Here is a 20,813-nt window from a genome sequence, read left to right as displayed (position 1 = left end):
ACACTGACCAATGGTAGGTTGACAATCACTCTGACACTGACCAATGGTAGGTTGACAATCACTCTGATACTGACCAATGGTAGGTTGACAATCGCTCTGACACTGACCAATGGTAGGTTGACAATCACTCTGACACTGACCAATGGTAGGTTGACAATCACTCTGACACTGACCAATGGTAGGTTGATAATCACTCTGACACTGACCAATGGTGGGTTGATAATCACTCTGACACTGACCAATGGTAGGTTGATAACCACTCTGACACTGACCAATGGTGGATTGACAATCACTCTGACACTGACCAATGGTAGGTTGATAATCACTCTGACACTGACCAATGGTAGGTTAATCCCACTCTTATACTCGACCAATTGTAAGATGGCCAAATTCTGACATTGACGAATAACATGGTGGATGACATGTTGACCACACGAACACTTCACAGTGATCACTTGACCTCATTCTAATATAGACCAATAGTGGCATGATCAAACACTTACAGTGACTGGTGGCATGATGACGTCACTCTCACACTGTCCAATAGCAGGTTGATTTCACCTGAACACTTAACGATGGTAGTTTGAACTTACAGTAAGACAGAACAAATGGCTTAAATTACCATTGTCTGATAGAAAGTTAACCCCACCCTAACACTGACCGATGGTAAATTGACCCCACTCCCAAACTGTCCAATAGTAAGTTGACTTCACCTTAAACATTTAACTGTGGTTAGCTAAAGTTAATCTACTACAGAACAATTGTAAGATAACCTAACTTTGCCATTGACAAGTTGAGCTAACTCTCATAGTGACAAATGGTGTCACACTCACTCACATTGAATATTTATAAGTTGACTTTGCTGTCACTGACCTATGGTAAGTTGACCCCACCCACTGACCAATGGCAAGTTAACGCATACTCACATTGACCAATGGTAACTTGAACTTACTCTCACATTGACCAATGGCAAGTTACCCTCACTCTCACATTGACCAATGGTAACTTGAACTTACTCTCACATTGACTAATGGCAAGTTAACCTCACTCTCACACTCATACTGACCAATGGTAAGTCAAAATATACAGTATTATCTATGGTTAATCTCACTCTCACATTGACCAATGGTAAGTAAACCTCACTCTCACATTGACCAATGTAATTTAACCTCATCCTCACAGTGACCAATGATACTTTAATCTCACTCACATTGACCAATGGTAAGTAAACCTCACTCACACATTGACCAATGTAAGTAAACCTCACTCTCACATTGACCAATGTAAGTTAACCTCATCCTCACAGTGACCTATGATACATTAATGTCACTCTCACATTGACCAATGGTACATACACTGCTGGTAAGCAAACACACACACACACACACACACACACACACACACACACACACACACACACACACACACACACACACACACACACACACACACACACACACACACACATACTAACACGCTATGTAAAACATGTGACTGTTTCTGGAGATCTCATGATGAAAATATATAGCTGCTTAGCACAGTTTAATCCAACAAATGTTCTAAATCAAAATACTAATTATATAATGATAATTCAGTCAAAAATCTATTGCATCACTGCTTCATTTTTTTCTCAGAATAAAACAAGATGACAATATCAATTTGTTTATAGAGATGATCATGCTATAATGGAACATGAAATTCTGAAAAGCTTGAAATTGAGGTATTGTACAAGTACTGTGTCTTGGTAATAGACAAACAAAGGTAAATCAATGTACATCAAGTTTATAATATCAGCTGCTGAGGGGTTTATCTAAGCCTTGTTTTAATTTGTGTGCATGATTTAATATAAATGTAGGGTTTATTATCACTAAAATAATGAATTGTAAGCATATAGTATAAATGTACAAATCATACAGAAGATAACTTACGTTGCTAAATATCTATCAACTAAGACAATATGTACAATAAATGTCAAGCTGTAAAGAAATATAACATTCAGTTAACTGATGTTAAATAAATAAAGTGTACTTTGGCAACTTTTCAAAAAGAGTATGGAAGCTCTTGTGTTGTGTTGTCAGCGATAATGACAACTTGTATTTTACCATGGAAATGATTTTTTAGATGATTTTATGATCGACAACTAGCACTGAATCATCTATAAATGAAAATATGCTGTTTATGAAGTAACAAATCGTAATGGTGTTGATTCAACCTTTTAAACTTGTAAGTCAGTAAAATTTCACTACCAAAGACTTGCAGTTGTCAGAAAAAAATCAACTGTCAAGCTGAGTGTACTAAGGGATTATCACACAATGTCACATAAGCTCAATAAGAGAACTTCTTTCTTTTGGGGAGGGAGGGGGGGTCTGGCATCAATGTGATTACTGAACTTCATTTTAGCACCACTATAATTTTCATCATGGTTTACATCATACAGAAACATGTCAACGTCACACTTGTGAATGTTTGTTTAGGGTGAGAGGGAAGGGGGTTTTGTCCTAAACGAATGACGTTCATTCTTGTGTGACACTGTGCAATCGTCCCTAAAAAAATGTAATTTTGAGAAAGATGTTCGGTAGTGATTAAAAAACTTACTAATGTTCTCATTTTGACTATAAATGTAGTTACTGATTTTGTCAAATTTAAAGTTGAAAGACATATTATGTTTGAATTTTACCAGAATTATAGAAGTTTACCGTTATTGGCTTCTCTTCAACAAAACTACTACATGTATTGTTAGTACTTTGTTGAAACAACAAACAACTCCCAAAATTAACACTTTACCAAACGAATCTATTGCACCTTTGGAAATGAATTTGTTAGAGAGGATACATACAGTAGTTTATACAGCAATCCATAGCCTCTATAACACTGTTTTCTGTGTTTTTTTAGTGTAAGCTGGTTACAAACAACACTAAAGTTTGGTTTTGGTAGAATGTACCTCTGGGACAATTTCAGAAATTTTAAGTTCTTCAAATCTCTCCTAAGGCTTGTTCCTGGTCCTTATGAAACAATACAAGAAATTTTGGGGTTTACCATCTTGTTAACAAGGAAGTCAACAATCCCCCCCCCCCCCCATAGAGTTAAGCATAGTATCTGGTGGCCATATTGGATTCTAAAAGGGCTTAAATTTTCATATCATTTTGAACTCAATTAAATTTGCATGATGACCCCTGATTTTGTTTCCTGATTTTAACTCACAATGGGTTGGAGTTTTCTTGAACAAGGTAGCAGCAAAATTTTAACACTTTTACTTCAGAGGCACATACTATGTTACATAGCACCAGATATGTAATGGTTTTTTCTTTTCTGTGATCTACTTCAACAGCGATGTCTTGAACCAGATGAAACCAAACACAAGTACACCACTCAATCCAATCCATGGCAGTATTACGTAGTGCTTTGACTGTGATAAATCATCCTTCTGGTCTTCTATTAAGTCAACTGGTGCATCATCTTTCAATTTGGCAGCCTGGAATGAAGAATATAGGAATGGGATGTCTGACTCTACAGTGTATTGATGGGAAACGTACATCCACAATATAACTTGTATTTAACTTTCTAGTGATAAATCATAGACATGGTCAAAATTCTCCTTGTCATAAACAAGTCAACATCTAAAAGTTCTTTAAAGATAAGTAAATGATAGAAATTACAACTATGTATCATCACTCAACCAGTTACTATGGCGATCTGTGTATAAGTACCAACACTAGAACACTTTATTTTAGATTTGTATTTTGATATTCACCTTTACGGACCCACTTCATTTTGAACATTTTGTGAATATGTTTGTTTTAATTTAATATCCTGCACTCATTCAATATCAACAGTTCACATGAGGTTCCTTGCCTACATTGACCACACAGCATGATTTATCCCTTTACAAGAACCTTAACGACACCCCATCGCTCAACCCCCCCCCCCCCCCCACCTTATATGGATAGGTCTAAACAACACAACTATATCACATCTAAATGAATGCAACTTTAGAAAACAGTCTGAATGAATGTTTGTGTGATACCTTGTGGCTAAATACTGCTAATAAATGATGGCAACACTGATTGTGTATTTCTACTCAGATTTGACAAAACTAGACTTCCCCTTGACGGTTATTTTGAATGACACAGGGAGACACATTTCTGTTTTGGCTTGGGGCATCATGATTTTGACAACACCAGTAAGTGGAACAGTTTCACCCTTCAGACATTGAAAATAGTTGTCCTGGAAAAAGAAACAATGTCCAATTTGCAAGAGATAACTGTTGTCACAGACGATATAATTCAAGCTGTCAGGAAGTCAGTTTATCAATGACATAGCCAAGTAATTAAAACAGACTTAGCCAAGCTTTGAAAAAAAGAAAGAGATACACTCAATGACAAATACCCCAGACTGGCCTTTGTAAGCAGAGGATTGAAATAATCAGAATGAGGAGACTATTGGAATGGTCAAAGAACAATCACAGTTAGAAAAAACTATCACGAAAATCCATCAACTTGGAAATATTATTTCTCCTTATCTCAGAGGTTTTGTGTGGTCACCTTGAAGAAGGAAGGTAACTAAGTTAGTCACACACACACAGTACTTGAAAACTGGTTGTATTGATCAATGGATATCTCATCAGCTAAGATTTCACACTAATAAAAGACTGTATAGCTAAGTGGGTGTTGTGGAAAGTGCACACTAAAGCAATGAATGGGACCCACCTTCTTTGCCACCTATTCCCACCCACTTTAATAGTTTGAGAACGTTAAATACAGTGGATAGATTAGTTGGCTAGCTGGTAGGACAATGACAGCTGGACCAAATTGTAAGCTTCCAAAAAGACTGTCACTTAGTTAAGACTTTCAAGGAGAAAGGCAGACAAAACCCGTTCCTGCTGTGACAATAGCAGCAACAAATAGTGAATGGATATAAAAGGAGAGAAATCGGTTGCAATCACTACTACATATTGTACTGATACAGAAACATTCAACTCTGTAGCTCTCTGTCACTCAGACTTGCTGGCTGTTTCAAATAGGAGAGAACTGAAACCCCGGGGGCAGAAGCCAAGGCTCACACAGCAGATCAAGAAGAGATTACGGCAAAACAGGGTTGGAAAATCTGCCGACATGGTCACAATTCTCAATAACAATCAAACAGTGTTAGGTGAATGAGTTGCAATCAATCTGGTAAGCTATACCTACCAGGATGAATTCTTTAACAATGTACAAGTCTCTAGGACAGTCACCAACATACACACACTCATTTCCTATGTGTTATCTACCATTTGAGTGTAAACACTAACAACACTATCATTAACTACACATACACTAACAATAACCAGAGACAAATTAATACAGATTTTTTACTCCTGTACAAATTTCACACAGGCATGACAAACAAAATGAACAAACAAATCCACCTACATGTCCTGGTTTTTAATTTCCTACATTTTCAGGCCTGACAGATTCACTAAAAGACAGTGAGATGACAATTACTGACTCATTTCCTGTACATTTAGTTATAAGATTTCAAAATTGATAAACTAAGGCCAAACATGTAGGACACTCAACTCCCCATGGTAGAAGCTTCACAACAAAGTTACCAAAAAGTACAACCATGTACAAGATGACACTTTATAGGAGACATACATACATACATACATACATACATACATACATACATACATACATACATACATACATACATACATACATACATACACACATACATACATACATACATACATACATACATACATACATACATACATACATACATACATACATACATACATACATAGACACACACACACATACATACATACATACATACACATACATACATACATACATACATACATACATACACATACATACATACATACATACATACACACACACACACACACATACATACATACATACATACATACATACATACATACATACATACATACATACATACATACATACATACATACATACATATATACAGACAGATATACAGATACACACTCACACTCTCCTTACACACACACACACACACACCCCCCACACACATATATACCCAAATATATACCCAAATATATAAACAAACTGGTAACTAATATACAATAGTAATTTTATTCATTTCCCAGAACATTTGTGTGGCTATAACAGTAACAATAAAATAATTGTATCCTTTTGCCAAATGGTCTGTATCCACTGACTTAATCTAAATAGTGCAACTTTTAAATATTAAATGGAAAGCTGAAAGGAAAAAGGCAATTTGGCATGAAACATGTGTGTTGAAATTGAGCTGTGGGTGTTTGAGATGTTATAACTGTCCACAGACGGATGGATAGACAGATGCATGGACAGATATGGGAGATCATTTAACTTTTTTCCCATGGCACTTTCAAACACCTATTTCAAAAAAATATCTTTTACATTGGGAAAAAACAAACAAACACTGATTCATATAAGTGCCATGAATGATTTGAAGAAAAAAAGGAACGCCAAGGTTTGATGAGCAGACGTTTTGTGACAAGTTTCAACCCTATTCAGAGAGCATCATCGGGTCAGCTCTATCTCTCTAAGCTTTATACAAAACTTAACCAACTTTAATTACAGATAATTATGTCTGATTGTATTTTTGTAACAACTGAAAACACTTCGACAATTGGGATGAAACTCAAACTAATGACGTTTGACTTGGCAACCTTGTTGCAGTCCCACAACAACAAGTTTGTTGGGGGCAAGATATAATCACATTCAGTGACAAACTTTGTTTTCCCACGACCAAACAAAACAAGGTGGTCAAGTTGTAGCAGATTAAGCCACTGCTCAGAATACCTGCGGATGAGAAGGTAAAGCATCTTTCATGACACAAAAGAGGGACAAAAGCTCCTGGAAGGTCATGTTTCGGCTCTGCATACCTGTGCTATGATTATGATGGCGGCAATGACAGACTCTAGTAAACATCCATACATCTTACTTTCAAGTACTAGATCTTACCTACAGGCTATCAGGCTGTCTACTTTGATATCAATGAATTCACGTCATTATACATTTAACAATGCACATCAAAGTCAATAGTCTTTGACAGGTGACTGCTGGATTTTAGTTAGTGGAAGTATGAGGGCGCTGTCCCTGATATGGTTGATTTCACATCTACACATATATTGATGTAGCAATATACACATGAAAGTATGATTTGACAGATGACTGATGAATTTGAGCATGTGGAAGTATGAGGGCGCTGTTCCTTGTGTGATTGATTTCATGACATCAATACCTGTATGATACTACACATCAAATTATTTAATGAATGACTGCCATATTTATGAAAGTGCAAGTATGAGGGCGCTGTTCATGTGTAATGTTGCTGTCACACACATACAAACAAACAAACACATATATGACAGCTGAATCTCAGGATAAGAAGAGTGAAAGCGATACCATGATACTTAGATTCACATTCAAATAAACTTAACAATTAAGATCATTGGCACTTTCCCTGACATAAGAGTACCAAATCCATTTTTAACTGGGTGAGTGAGGATACTATTTGTTTTGTCAATGTTCCTGAACCAGGAATTTTGTCTATTTTGGTGAAGTGTCAATGTTTTTGTTGAATAGGTAAATTCTACACGAATACCTCAGGTATTTTACTGGGGTTCCCCATGAACTCATACTACTTGGTCATGAAATTCTATGTATGTTTTCCCTCATATTATCAGGGTTCCCAAACCCTCACACACACAGCTGATATCTTAATGAATTATGGTTATATCATGGCGAAATGGAGACAGTTATGAATATCTGTCACTAGGTACCTCATGAATGACCATGGTGCTATAAATGTCTAACTACTAAAGTTCCACAAACCTCTATCACATGACTTTTCAACTGTCCAAGTTCACGGTGTAAAACTTTCACTTGAGTCATGGCTTCTATAACATCACCTGATAACACCTCTAGACTAACTGAATCTTGCTTATGATTGGACACTGCATTTGAGCCACCTGGTTTTTGGTTGGGTGCTGGGCTTGATGACTTCATCTGGTCTTTAATGTAGCCAACTGTACTACTGATATACTCACAATGTTTACTGATGTTGTTTAATATTGCACTGCATTCACCAACACTGCATAGAATGAATCATAAAATGTTTTAGGCACTGTGTTAGGGTCAAAGGTCAAAGATGGTGACAAATGTATGACTGGTAGCTTGGAAGAAAATACCAAGAAGAACACTTACAAATCTACAAAGAAATGTTTTTATATTTAAGACCTTGGTCTCCAATGCTAAAAAAATGTTTTCTTTGGAAAGTTATTACTGAAAACTATTTTCTGAAAGGTGTTATTTCAATATTAAACAAAACAAAGTCATTGCTATTTCCTGTATTAAACAATATATTTCACCATTGGGGGCGCTGTTCATATTTCAAAAATGAATGCTGTTCACTGTCTGAATCTAGTTCTGCAAACCAAGGTTATGTGACTTTGTAAGTGCTATGCAGCGTGGCAAAGGTCTATGACACTAACACTCTTGTCATAATGGTTTTACCAAATACTTTACTGATGCTAAGATGATGCAGGTCACAAAATCTTGTGTATTAGTTCAATGGAAGTAGGTTGTACACCTTGTCAGTTAACATGGCAACTCAATTCACAGCTATATTGGTATTTCCTATGTGCTGCTTTCAGGTGGGCAGGAAAATTGTGCCAGGAAAATATTCTAGTTATGAAGAACACATTCTTTCTGAAAGTAGTACACACATATATACAGCTCAAAGTGATTATATAGGTATGTATTTGCAACTCTACCATCTGGGAATCATGGCAGTAACACTTACCTGAGAATTTTGTAGCGACGTAAATTTTGAGAAGTTAAACTTGTTGGTTCCCATTCTTTCTTATGTACATGCTGAATTGCTTCTAGTATTTTCTTCCTATAGCCAAGTTGTCTGACCCCAATCTATACAGGTCAAGTAAACGAATGGAAAATTTGTCAACATTACATTACATTTGTCATGAATGAATTTGATATGAAATCAATATTCCAAGTAAGATATCAGAATTTCATCAGATAAATGATTACCTGACAGATGGAATCAAAGGTAAGAAGATATTGTATCAGAGACAGACAGAAAGACAGATGGATGGATGGATGAATACAGACAGAGACAGACAGACAGACAGACAGACAGACAGACAGACAGACAGACAGACAGACAGACAGGCAGATAGATGGACAGACATACAGACAGACAGACAGACAGACAGACAGACATGGATGGAAGGATGGATGGATGGAATGAGAGAGAGATAGAGAGAGAGAGAGAGAGAGAGAGAGAGAGAGAGAGAGAGAGAGAGAGAGAGAGATGTTCAAATTATGTTATAACTATCTCTTAGCATCATAAATTGTATTAAATTATCAGATTACTTCAAGTTTTGAGAATGTTTATAAACATCTCTGACTTTTAACCTGTGTAGTTTTAAACCCACCTTCTCAAGGTCATGATCATTCATTCTGAGAAATGCAGGAAATGTTATTTGATGGTCTTGGAATAGAGGAACAAGATGTCCAAGTTCTAAACCACACAAGAAAAGTTCAAGATCTCCATAGCGGATATAGTGTTGATTGTTACTTGCTGGTGAATCTTTCCTGACTGGTGATCTGTAGAGAGAAAAGTATGACTCAGTGAGTTTCCATGGTTACCAAATGTTGTTAGTCTCTAGACATTTGGTGAGGGCATTCTTAGTTGTTAACATTGTTTCAAAAACACACTATGAAGCATTTGACTATATGAATACACACATTGCATATATCACCTATAAAACTAATAACTTTCACTCTTTGAAATTTGTTTCAACTAATGTCATAACATTATAATGAGCTCTATTTCCATCAGCAACTTTACAAGTATATGAAAACATTATAGTTTACTTGTATTTTTTTTGGATAAAAAATGTGTAAATTCAAGTTTTCATTCATTTTGAATATGAACAACCTTGTAGAGTATCACAGCATACAAGCCAACACATGTCATCGTGAGTATTTCTCAGTTTGGTTTTTATTACAATTATGGTATTGGAAAACATACAAGAATTCATGATAACATCACATCTATCATACAAGATTTGAAAGTCATGAAACTTACACATCTGTATGGTTTGGTTCGACATCACCATTACTCATTGAGTTATAAGTTACTCTACAACTTGGCTGAGATGGATTGGCAGCAAATTCCAGCAATTCTGAAAGCTAATGAGAGATACAAGAGATGATAAAAATGAAAATATTTACTTAGCAGCCATCATCAACAACAGCAGTTACTTCATACAAATTACAACAACATTTAGTACAATATTGCTGACCCTAAAAAATAAACAAGGTATGCTCAGGAACAACACACAAGTCAATCAGCCTTTTCTGACTTCTCTTATCATCTCTACATCACTAGAAATGTCAAAGGTCAAAGGTCAATGTCACTGGTGTAATAGATGCTGAAGATTGCATAACAGAGTGACAATGATATAACTGTAACACTCAAAGTGATTATCTTATCATTTTGTTTCCCATATAAGTATAAACCCTAGATCTTAGGGTCTATATACAAACTGATGACAAGAATACATACTTACCATGATAAATGAATTGGCATATGCTACATCATGTGCTTTCAACCCATCAGAGGCTGCTTTATTTGGGTCAGCATTAGACTGTAGTAGTACCTTGGTTACATGTGTTTGGCCCTTACTAGCAGCCCAAATCAGTGCCTGGTAATAACAATAGCAATGCAATAACAGTTGTGAATACTTGGACTGAGTACTGGCAACTGAGTAGTGCTAGCAATTGAAAAATGCATCTATCGAATGTTGTGCCCAAACAAACCTATATGTCATATTACAATATTTGCTCAAAAATATAGTGTTTGGTGTCAAAAGCATGAAATTCAGGTAAAAGTATTGTATGTTGCAAAAATAACTGATTGCACTCAAAATATCACACACAGTGTAACCATCAACCAGAAGAACAGTTGACATCTTTGCCATAAAAACATTTCAAAACATCATTATTATAAATGTCCATACTCACAGTCCATCCCCTGATATCTTGTTTATCGACCCCTGCCTGGTGATTTATCAGTTTCTGTACCACCGATGGATAACCAAATTTGGACGCATACATTAGAGGTGTCATGTGATACCTTCATTGGAGAAATGAAATACCAAATATTAAACATTTTCTTCATGTATTTTTGATAATAAGTGCTTCGTAACTTCTGATGAGTACTTTACAAAACATCAGTCCAAAAGTTAAAGTTTTTGAGTCATATGAAGAATTGAAGTACTGTAAAGCGAGATATTTCTGCCAAAGACTAATGTTTATGAATGCCTAAGCCTAGTGCATTGTGTTTTTGTACAGGAAGGCATTTGAGACACTTCTTATTTTCACGTTTTTGGTTTCCAGCACAATAAGTGAAAATAAGTCTTTAGAGAAAGTTTCCAGGTTTACAATATTTACAGCTTTACTTATGATATACTGTTCTTTCATGAAATAACCTTGTTATGTTTCCATTCAACATTTAATATTGACATGTACTTTGTTATGATGTCATTGCTGCAGACCAAAATCAAATCCTTAGACCCCCCCCCCCCAAAAAAAAAACAAACAAAACAAACTACACTGGTGACTTTGATTTCATAATGTTATTATATCATTCATACTGAGTCAATTCTATTTTGAGTATTGGCAACAGAAGACAACCTGGTACGGTCCTCACACCATCCAACATGAAATGATTATTAGTAACAGACAAAGCAAACAACTTGCCTGTCATGAGCATTGGCGTGTGCACCATGTTGAAGAAGTTCTGTTACACAATTCAGAACAAGACTTTCATCTTCTTTATTACAACTGCATGCTGACATCAACACTGTATATCTATCTAATAATCAGACAAAAAAAACAAGATTATAACAAGACTTTAATAGAAATAGATCAAAATCATCAAGACCTTCAAAAAACAACAGATTCTGAATGGCATTGAAAATGGAAAACAAACACCATGACAATATGTAACTGAAATGTCATTAAATTTCCTTAATTTTTTTATTCAAATCAGCTTATAACTCAAACAATCCATCCCCAATATGTGCTGCAGTATTTTTAGCTGATGTTGAAAAATTTGGATGACTAAGATAGCATTAAGCTTCTTACCTTTGTGGAAATTTGGATCAGCTCCTCTATCTAACAATAATTTAACAACATCAGAACTACCAAAACTAGCAGCATACATTAAAGCTGTCCAACCTGTCTTTAAAATAGAATCTACTGGCACACCTATTAAGATAATGCAGAGAGAAATGTGTGAATGTATCAAAGATAAAAATTAACATACCGGTAATTACACAAAGGTAAGACTGCTAACCTGTATCTATTCAGTGTATACAGGATTACTAACTATACATGATACCTTCGCATTTGTTTGATGATGTGCAGACAGACAGACAGACAGACAGACAGACAGACAGACAGACAGACAGACAGACAGACAGACAGAGATAGACAGACAGACAGACAGACAGACAGACAGACAGACAGAGACAGACAGACAGACAGACAGACAGACAGACAGACAGACAGACAGACAGACAGACAGACAGACAGACAGACAGACAGACAGACAGACAGACAGAAAAAAATAAAAGATGTAAAACAAATGACAACTGAAGTACCAAAATTTCTATCATGGAGTACTGATTGGCACGTCATTTCAAAAGTTTTGGCATTCCTTTTCACTATCACTATAGCTCTTTTCACATTCCTTTCCTGCAAACATTGAATACTTTACAATATGAGACCATTACAAAATTGCACATAATTGATGATGGCCCAAGTTTTCCTTGAAGATTTTTGAGGTTGTGCAAATTGAGAAATTGAGACTATGTTATGACAAGAACCTGGGACAGGTCAAGAAAATGTAGGAACACAGTGAATTTTGAATGTATTTTATTCCAAAGAATCATAAATTTCAAACCTAACCTTTATCAATAAAACTCTGGACTTCGGTAACATTTCCTCTGATGACAGCTGATCTCAGATCCTCGACAACCAATGGAGAACCTTGTTTATCTTGACGAAGGCTGCGTTTCTTACGTCCAAAGCTATTGGACCGTTTTCGTAGGTCTGGTGGTGATCTCCTGAAATCAGTAGATATCCTTGGTGGTGATGTATCAATGTCTGGTTGTCCAATAGTAAAACTTCCCTAAGATAAAAACACAATACTAGGTGAGTAAATAATATGGAAGCACAGATGAGAAATGTGTTAAATCACAAACTTCTGTCATACCATTTTGATTGGCGCATATCATACATATGGGCTAGATTCACAGACTCCAAACCAAACTCTTCACTTGATAAAGTCAAGAATGACTAATAAATTGCCATTGTCAGTTCATGGCTGCTAATCCATTGTTATGGTATATGTTATCATGTCTGTCCTTGTTTTACAAATGTAACTGTCTACATTATTTGTCAGAATTGTCTTCATTGTATTGTCACTTTACTGTGTACGTGTCCATAATAATTTGTTGATCTTGCTTCTTCTTTTCTATTTCACTGCCACACTCTGAATAGCCTAGTTTGGGCCAATAAAGATATATTGTATTGTACTGGATTGCATTGTATAGAAATTAGAGATACACTTTCCATTTAATTTACAAATCAATATTCATTGCATGTAATAGTGCTTTGGTCATCTGTGTGATTAAAATCCAGGCATGAAAGATAATTGTTTGGCAGAGCTATAGAAAATATTAGTCCAGAACAAAGAATGATACCATGTAATCCAACAATAAGTTAACACTAATGTGAAGACCTGGGATTGAAACATGACCCTTTAACAATTTCTTAATGAATTAGTTTCACTTGAAAAACTACAAGTATGTTGATATAGGAAAGTCTGCCTTCTGATTAACATACTAGTATGTACTGAATATGGAATCTCAGCATCATGTAGTTTCATATATGTGGAATGTTGTGACTAACCACAATGTGAATATGTCATTGTCAGTATACTGAAGTGACCCTGGAAAGTGACAATACACATTCTGTACACAAATACTGAAGTACCTGACTTAGTCTAGTGCTATCCTTCATTGAATCTTGTAAGATCTCTCAAAGGTTTGAGATGATTTGATAAGACACTAGCATCCAGACTATAACTGACTACCTGTATAAATACATGTACTAGTATATATAGTAGTAATACTATGTTGACAATTGACAGAAGTGACCTTTCACTCACTACACTGACATCAGACTTATATGTATGCAAACAATCACGGTTCTTTGGAATGTACACGTTCTGACAAATTTCAACAGACATAGCTTTGATTTTGGGGTGAAAATACACAATACGTATTCTAGTTCAATGTTTTACAGGGCATTCCGGTAAACATTGTCACGTAGACATATATCAAACACTTCACTGAAAAACGCTGATGGAAAACACACCATTGTTTTGGGGGTTATTTATGGGTCATAACCTACATGATCTATAGGACGATGTCACTTTCATTTGTGTGTTATAAATATTTGTGAACAATAGGAAATTTGAATATCACCCTTCACATGACCCTTACAAGCTTACCCATTGGTCAAGCCACGACTACGGTTAACCAGCAAAAAGGTGATTTATCAAGTTAGTTATTTCTTATATGGGTGTACGTATTAAAGTATGTCAGAGCTCAGACAACCAACACAATTGTGTTACTTCCTGAGATCAAAGGTTAGCACACGTAGCCACAGTTCCTGCCAAGCGGCGAACCACTGCAGACCATGGTCAACACCCACAATAGTGTTTCAACTCTTCACCAGGAATGTGAGTAGAAGTAACCATCAAGAAGGCAAGTAGCTTAATATTATGAAAACGTTCTGATGAAACAATATATGAGGTCTAAACAATGGCGACTGCTGCTCCTGATTTAGAAGCATTTTTGGATAAATTTGGGGAAGATTTTCTTACTTGTTCAATTTGTCTTGAGCAGTACATCAAACCTAAAGTCTTGCAATGTGATCACACATTTTGTTTAGAGTGTCTGAGTACACTTGTCAAGAAGCAAGGTGTATTGAATTGCCCGACGTGTACAATACCTTGTCAACTACCTAAAGGTGGCGTATCTGAACTAAGAGGTAATTTCTTTATGACATCACTGCTTGACCTGGTTGAAGTAAGCCGACCAACTGAAGTAACACAGTCGGGGCTTTGTGAAGGATGTGATGAAAACACAGCAACACACCGATGTATAGATTGTAATATCAATTTTTGCCCTTCTTGTACCAAACCCCATAGAAGAGCTATAGTGAGTAAACATCATGACATTCTCACATTGGAGGAATACAAAGACGCAAAGACCACCCGAAAGTTGCTACCACAAAGAGTCTACTGCAGTATTCATCCAGAAAATGTTGTCAAGTTCTTCTGTGACACTTGCCAGGTACCTGTTTGCTCTGACTGCATTGTAGTCAAACATCGCATCCCTCAACATGTCCACAGAGATCTACAGGAGGCAGCTGATGAGTACAAGACACTTCTGAAAGACTTGGTGGTGAAATTGAGAGAGAAAGAAAAGGAGACCAAACGATGCAAATCAGCAGCCATACACACCAGACACCAACTACAACTACAGTGTCAAGAAGAAGAAAAGAAGGTGAGAAAGAAAGCAGATGAAATCATACAGAAAGTGAGAAGGGAAGAGCAGCAACTGATAGAGAAGTTGAAGACAGAGTATGGACAGAAAGTGAAAACTGCTGAAATCCGAATAGATGAATGGGAAATGAAAACTGGCAAAATTTTGAGTACATGTAACTATCTTGAAGTGCTGATGCAACAAGGGAGTGCTTCACAACTGTTGTCCAACAAACAGAAAGCACTACAGCACATTAGAGAGCTTAACACCATGGAAACCAAGCGACAATATAGGCCAGAAATGGTTGAATTCAAGGCATCTGCAGATGTGCCAGGGCATCTCATTCTTGGATCTGTACGTAAACTAGCAGTAGGAAGATATGAGACATCCACTTCAAAAGATCAGACGACACCAGGCATCCTTCATACTGGAGCAGTGCCAAAAAGACACGGTGTTATGTTTGCCAGGTCATCTGTCACAGGTCAAATGTCAAAAGGTTATTCATACACGATTGGATCACCAGTTCACAGTCTCCTCAATAAAAATGCAGTGAAGACCATAGGCAAGAAGGGTAGTGGGCTAGGATGTATGAATGCACCGTACAGTGTCATCATAAATAAGAGAAAACATCTAGTTGTAGCTGACCAAGGAAACAGAAGATTACAGGTACTGGATAGAGATGGTAATCACATAAGAAGTATTGCATTCAGCCAGTTTAAGAAAGTATTTCTACCAACTGATGTAGCTATGTCAAACGATGGTGATTACTACATACCAGATTATTACAATTATCAAGTGGTTGTAACTGATGAAGATGGGAAATTGATCAGATGCTTTGGAAAGAAAGAGCTCGTGTATCCACGAGGTATAGCAGTCAGTCCTGTGGATGGCTCTGTTTATGTGACAGAATGGGATGGGAAAGGTGGTGAAGATGAAACCGACACAATGGGACACTGTATCAGAAAATACACCAAGAATGGAAAACACATGACAACAGTGGGTAGCTATGGCAATTTACCGACTGAATTCAGGGGCCCATTTCGTCCATGTGTAAGCAGACAAGGAAGATTGTATGTACCAGACATCAACAACCACTGCATAAAGGTGTTCAACCAAGATTGCCAAATCTTATACAAGTTTGGATCCTATGGGAAAGGTCCTGGTGCCTTGTTCGCTCCAACAGCAGTGGCTGCAGACAAAGATGAATTTCTGTACATTGCAGAGCGAGGTAATAAGAGAGTTCAGAAGTTTGATAAAGATGGTCAGTACATATGCCGCATTGATAGTGACGAGGATGGACTGATGTCGCCATCTGGAATAGCAGTGACAGATGACGTGCCTGTTCAGGTGGTTGTTGCAGATAATGTTGGTTGTTGTCTGAAGATATTTACACCATAAACATCTACAAACAATGCGCTCACGCTCCCTGTGATGTATATTGGTGCACTGAGGCATACAAGATGTTTTTCACATGGCAGCAACTACAGACTAGATTGATATCAATACAATTCTGCCCAAGCCTGGACCAAACATTCAGAACTTGCAGAATATTTATCAACCTGACTCAAACCTGGTTCTAATCTTATTGTTACAAATTTAACCTGAACTAAACACAATGTCAATGGTAGGGCTCCTCCTATCCACTTACCAAGTCACCAAATGTGAATAAAATTTCTAGTTGACTACAAAAAATTTAATTTGACAAAACTGTCGATGAGACATATTTTCACTGTCATAATTCCATGAGAGGTCTGATACAATCTAAAAATCTGTCAACAATGTCTAAAACTTTTAAAAGACCACATCATATCTGGTTTATTTGATTGCTCCTGACAGTTTCACCAGAAACTTGACCAAAATTGACATGATCATTCTCCATTGTATCTACGTTCATAAGACATATGAAAATAGCTTGAATCAACTTCGTCATGCCCAACTTGCCAAGTAAAGACTCTAAAATACAAGACTGCTCTCCACAAATATCTAAATGTGGTACTTTAGTGAAAATTTGGTTCTGTTTGTACTTTTTAGAACTTTTGTTTTATAGAAAGCAGAGTGAAATAATCTGATTTGGTGTACAATACTGTTTATAAAAAAAAATAGTGTCACTTTACTTCAGTAAATGCCAGAAGAGTGAAATAATCTGATTTGGTGTACAAAAATGTGTTTATACTGTTTATAAAAAAAAAAAATAATTAACTACATCTTAGGAGTCCACTATCCTTGCTCAAAAAAAAAAATTCATTTCAAATTGTCAGTTTCTTTTAACTCTCACACTGACATAAATGTTTTGACAAGAAGAAAAATTCCAAATAAATGTAATAATTCCAACTTCTGACCTGACCTTTGAAAGTTATTTTTACTTGGAAATATTTTGTCTTTATTTTGTATTCTTAATAGACAGCAATCTGCACAAGTAGTTGTATCACTGGTAAAACAGTAAGATGCAACTCCACACAGAACTAGTTTAGTTATGAGTGTTACCAATAACTGTAGTTTCCTATCTATTAAAAACAAAAGCACTTGGCCCTTGCTTGTGTGAGGGCGCTAACACACCTCGGTATGGATATATATATATATATAAATTATATCTTTGAGGAATACTAGTGTATTTTTTAAGATCATGTTCTATATTGTTTGAATTTTTTGTATATCAGCTTGTCATTTTGGTTACCAAGGCTCACTACTCATCGCTACCAGGGGTAGGTGGAACTAGTAGCCACCTGGGGTGGGTGGAAGTAGTTGCCACCAGGGGTGAATCTGGGTAACTGAGTCTACATGTAATGAGCTTGTAATTCTGCCCTTGTCATCATGTCTAAGTTAGCTGCCAAGTACTGAAGTTGTGCAGAAAAGTAAATGCCAAAATATTATAGCACTATTTTCCATATTTGTAAGACTTTATTTGTTGCAGCCATTCCAATATAAAATAAATGGACTTTTGCCAAAGACTACAAAACTTTAAATGTTTGATTATTAGTAAACAAGTGACAAAAGTGTCAATAATAATTAACATTTTGATGTGTATACTTCAGTTGCAAACAATAGAATTCAATTAAAAGAAAATTGACCAAATGTTTTATTTTGCTTCCACAGAGTTCTCCTCTCTAATTTCCCCCATTGTTCTTTGCTATTTATCTCTATTACAAACTCTGGATGACAAACTTTTTTTTCTATTTATTGCAATGTTTCAGTATTGGGTCACTTGAACTCCTACAAATAATGCAGTCTGCATTCTGTGGTTATCTGAAAGTACAATTTGGCAATGCACCAAGAACGGGAAACTTTTCTATCAATGGCAAATGACGATGAATGTGACATGTGAATGATTGGTCGAATGAGTGGACGGTGTAATAAAATTAATAACACATGCACTCAGGCAATATCACAATTTAATGCCTGCCCTCGGACTGGCACTCTTTACCAAATTTTGATGATGCCCTCACCTTCAACTTGGGCATCATCAACATTTTGGTAAAGAGTGCCAACCCTTGTGCAGGCACTAAATTGTGATATTGCCCTCACTGGCATGTGTTATTATTTAAATAAAACTTATCTGTCCATATCTAACAATATTACGTCTGTCAACTAAAGTCAGTTTAAGGCTCATGTGTTTGAAAGATTTTCTTGGGTGAATGCCTTTTTAAAATCAAGTTAAATTCATGAATATTCAGGGATCAAAAATAGGAATATTCACAAGAACAGTACGCGGTGAAAAGAATGTGACAACTTTCCAATCCTCCTCACCCATACATACACTCACAAATCAAATGATCCTTTGAGTTGGGAACCTCAGCCTACAAGTTACAGTGTGATTGCATAGTCATGGGGCAGTGTTGGAAACATCTATTGGGAATCTCAGCCTACAAGTTACTGTGATTGCATAGTCATGGGACAGTGTTGGAAACATCTATTGGGAATATCAGCCTACAAGTTACTGTGATTGCATAGTCATGGGGCAGTGTTGGAAACATCTATTGGGAATCTCAGCCTACATGTTACAGTGTGATTGCATAGCCGCGGGCAGTGTTGGAAACATCTATTGGGAATATCAGCCTACAAGTTACAGTGCAATTGCATAGCCGCGGGCAGTGTTGGAAACATCTATTGGGAATATCAGCTTACAAGTTGCTGTGATTGCCTCCAAGTTATCGTGATTGCAAAGTCATGGGGCAGTGTTAGAAACATCTATTGGGAACACCTGCCTACAAGTTATTGTGATTGCATAGTCATGGGACAGTTTTGGAAACGTCTATTGGAAATCTCAGCCTACAACAAGTTACTGTGATTGCATATACATACCATCATGGATGTATTGTGAGAATACCCATGATACCATTCATTCACGTGGCACTGTTGACATGTTGGAAACGGCTAGGACTCCCAGCCTACAAGTTACTGTGATTGGATATAATACCATTCACGGGGCAGTGTCTACTGTCTACTGATAAAGTATATATAAGTATATCGCAAAATGCTGTGAATCGGAGACTAATTGTTCAATGAATGAAATTCAACAAGGGCATAACAGCGACTGTAGCTGTGAACCTTGGAGACTGGACCACATTGCCCAGTGGAGTAATTTAGCAGCTGTACCCCCATTCTTCCACTCTTTTGACACCCAGTCTCTATTAATAGTATTATATTAAAGATCACATGTATGTAGACTTGGCATCTTCAACAGGAGGGTGGGTACATGATCATATGAATGTAGCATAAAATCAAACAGTGTCAGTGGTAGTTACGTGTGATCTTATGGAAGTAATAGTTAAAGATCTAGTCCTGCTTCCATGACGGTGCACGAGTCTGTATTACTGACTTGACTGGACAATTGTCAGAATCGAGTCCCGAATTCCTCCGTATGCAAGCAGGACTATTAAAGATCAAGAACAGTCGATTCGTCACAGTTTAGTGTGTACGATATGTGACCCCTGGCCTGGTGTGACCGCAGCCTCCTCGTGCAGTCATCTGCCGCGTCATTATTTCATCGGTCAAACTTACAATATGCTGTGGTCCTTGCCACATTCTCACATATTATCCTCACCTTGTGTGTTTCTTTATCATAACTCTCACCATTGAAATCGTAGTCGTCGTCATCATACTCGTCTTCTTCATCTCCAGCAGGTCGAAACCCGAGTACGGTCGCCAT

General features: G+C 36.7%; 1 protein-coding gene across 1 annotated transcript; it reads right to left on the bottom strand.

Annotated features, from left to right (window-relative positions):
- Positions 1-3,194: 3,194 nt before the first annotated feature.
- Positions 3,195-20,813, bottom strand: LOC144439865 (ankyrin repeat, SAM and basic leucine zipper domain-containing protein 1-like). Its single transcript, XM_078129131.1, has 11 exons — positions 20,709-20,813; positions 13,020-13,242; positions 12,195-12,317; positions 11,808-11,922; positions 11,070-11,181; positions 10,616-10,750; positions 10,132-10,235; positions 9,476-9,647; positions 8,824-8,945; positions 7,854-8,112; positions 3,195-3,472 (listed from the first exon to the last, which is right to left on the bottom strand). The coding sequence occupies exons 1-11, from the start codon at positions 20,811-20,813 to the stop codon at positions 3,317-3,319; spliced, it is 1,626 nt and encodes a 541-aa protein (XP_077985257.1). The 3' UTR covers positions 3,195-3,316.

Source organism: Glandiceps talaboti, chromosome 1 (genome assembly GCF_964340395.1).
Source record: "Glandiceps talaboti chromosome 1, keGlaTala1.1, whole genome shotgun sequence".
NCBI lineage: Eukaryota > Metazoa > Hemichordata > Enteropneusta > Spengelidae > Glandiceps > Glandiceps talaboti.
The sequence above is the reverse complement of the archived record's forward strand: the minus strand, read 5'-3'. Positions and strand labels throughout refer to the sequence as shown.

Excerpts from the sequence above, each read along its gene's own strand:
- LOC144439865 (XM_078129131.1), bottom strand. The coding sequence starts at position 20,813 with ATGGCGACCGTACTCGGGTTTCGACCTGCTGGAGATGAAGAAGACGAG. Across the intron at positions 10,751-11,069 it reads AAGATATCAGGGGATGGACT|GCACTGATTTGGGCTGCTAG; the intron begins GTGAGTATGGAC and ends TGTTATTACCAG. Across the intron at positions 3,473-7,853 it reads TGAAAAGTCATGTGATAGAG|GCTGCCAAATTGAAAGATGA; the intron begins GTTTGTGGAACT and ends TCTTCATTCCAG.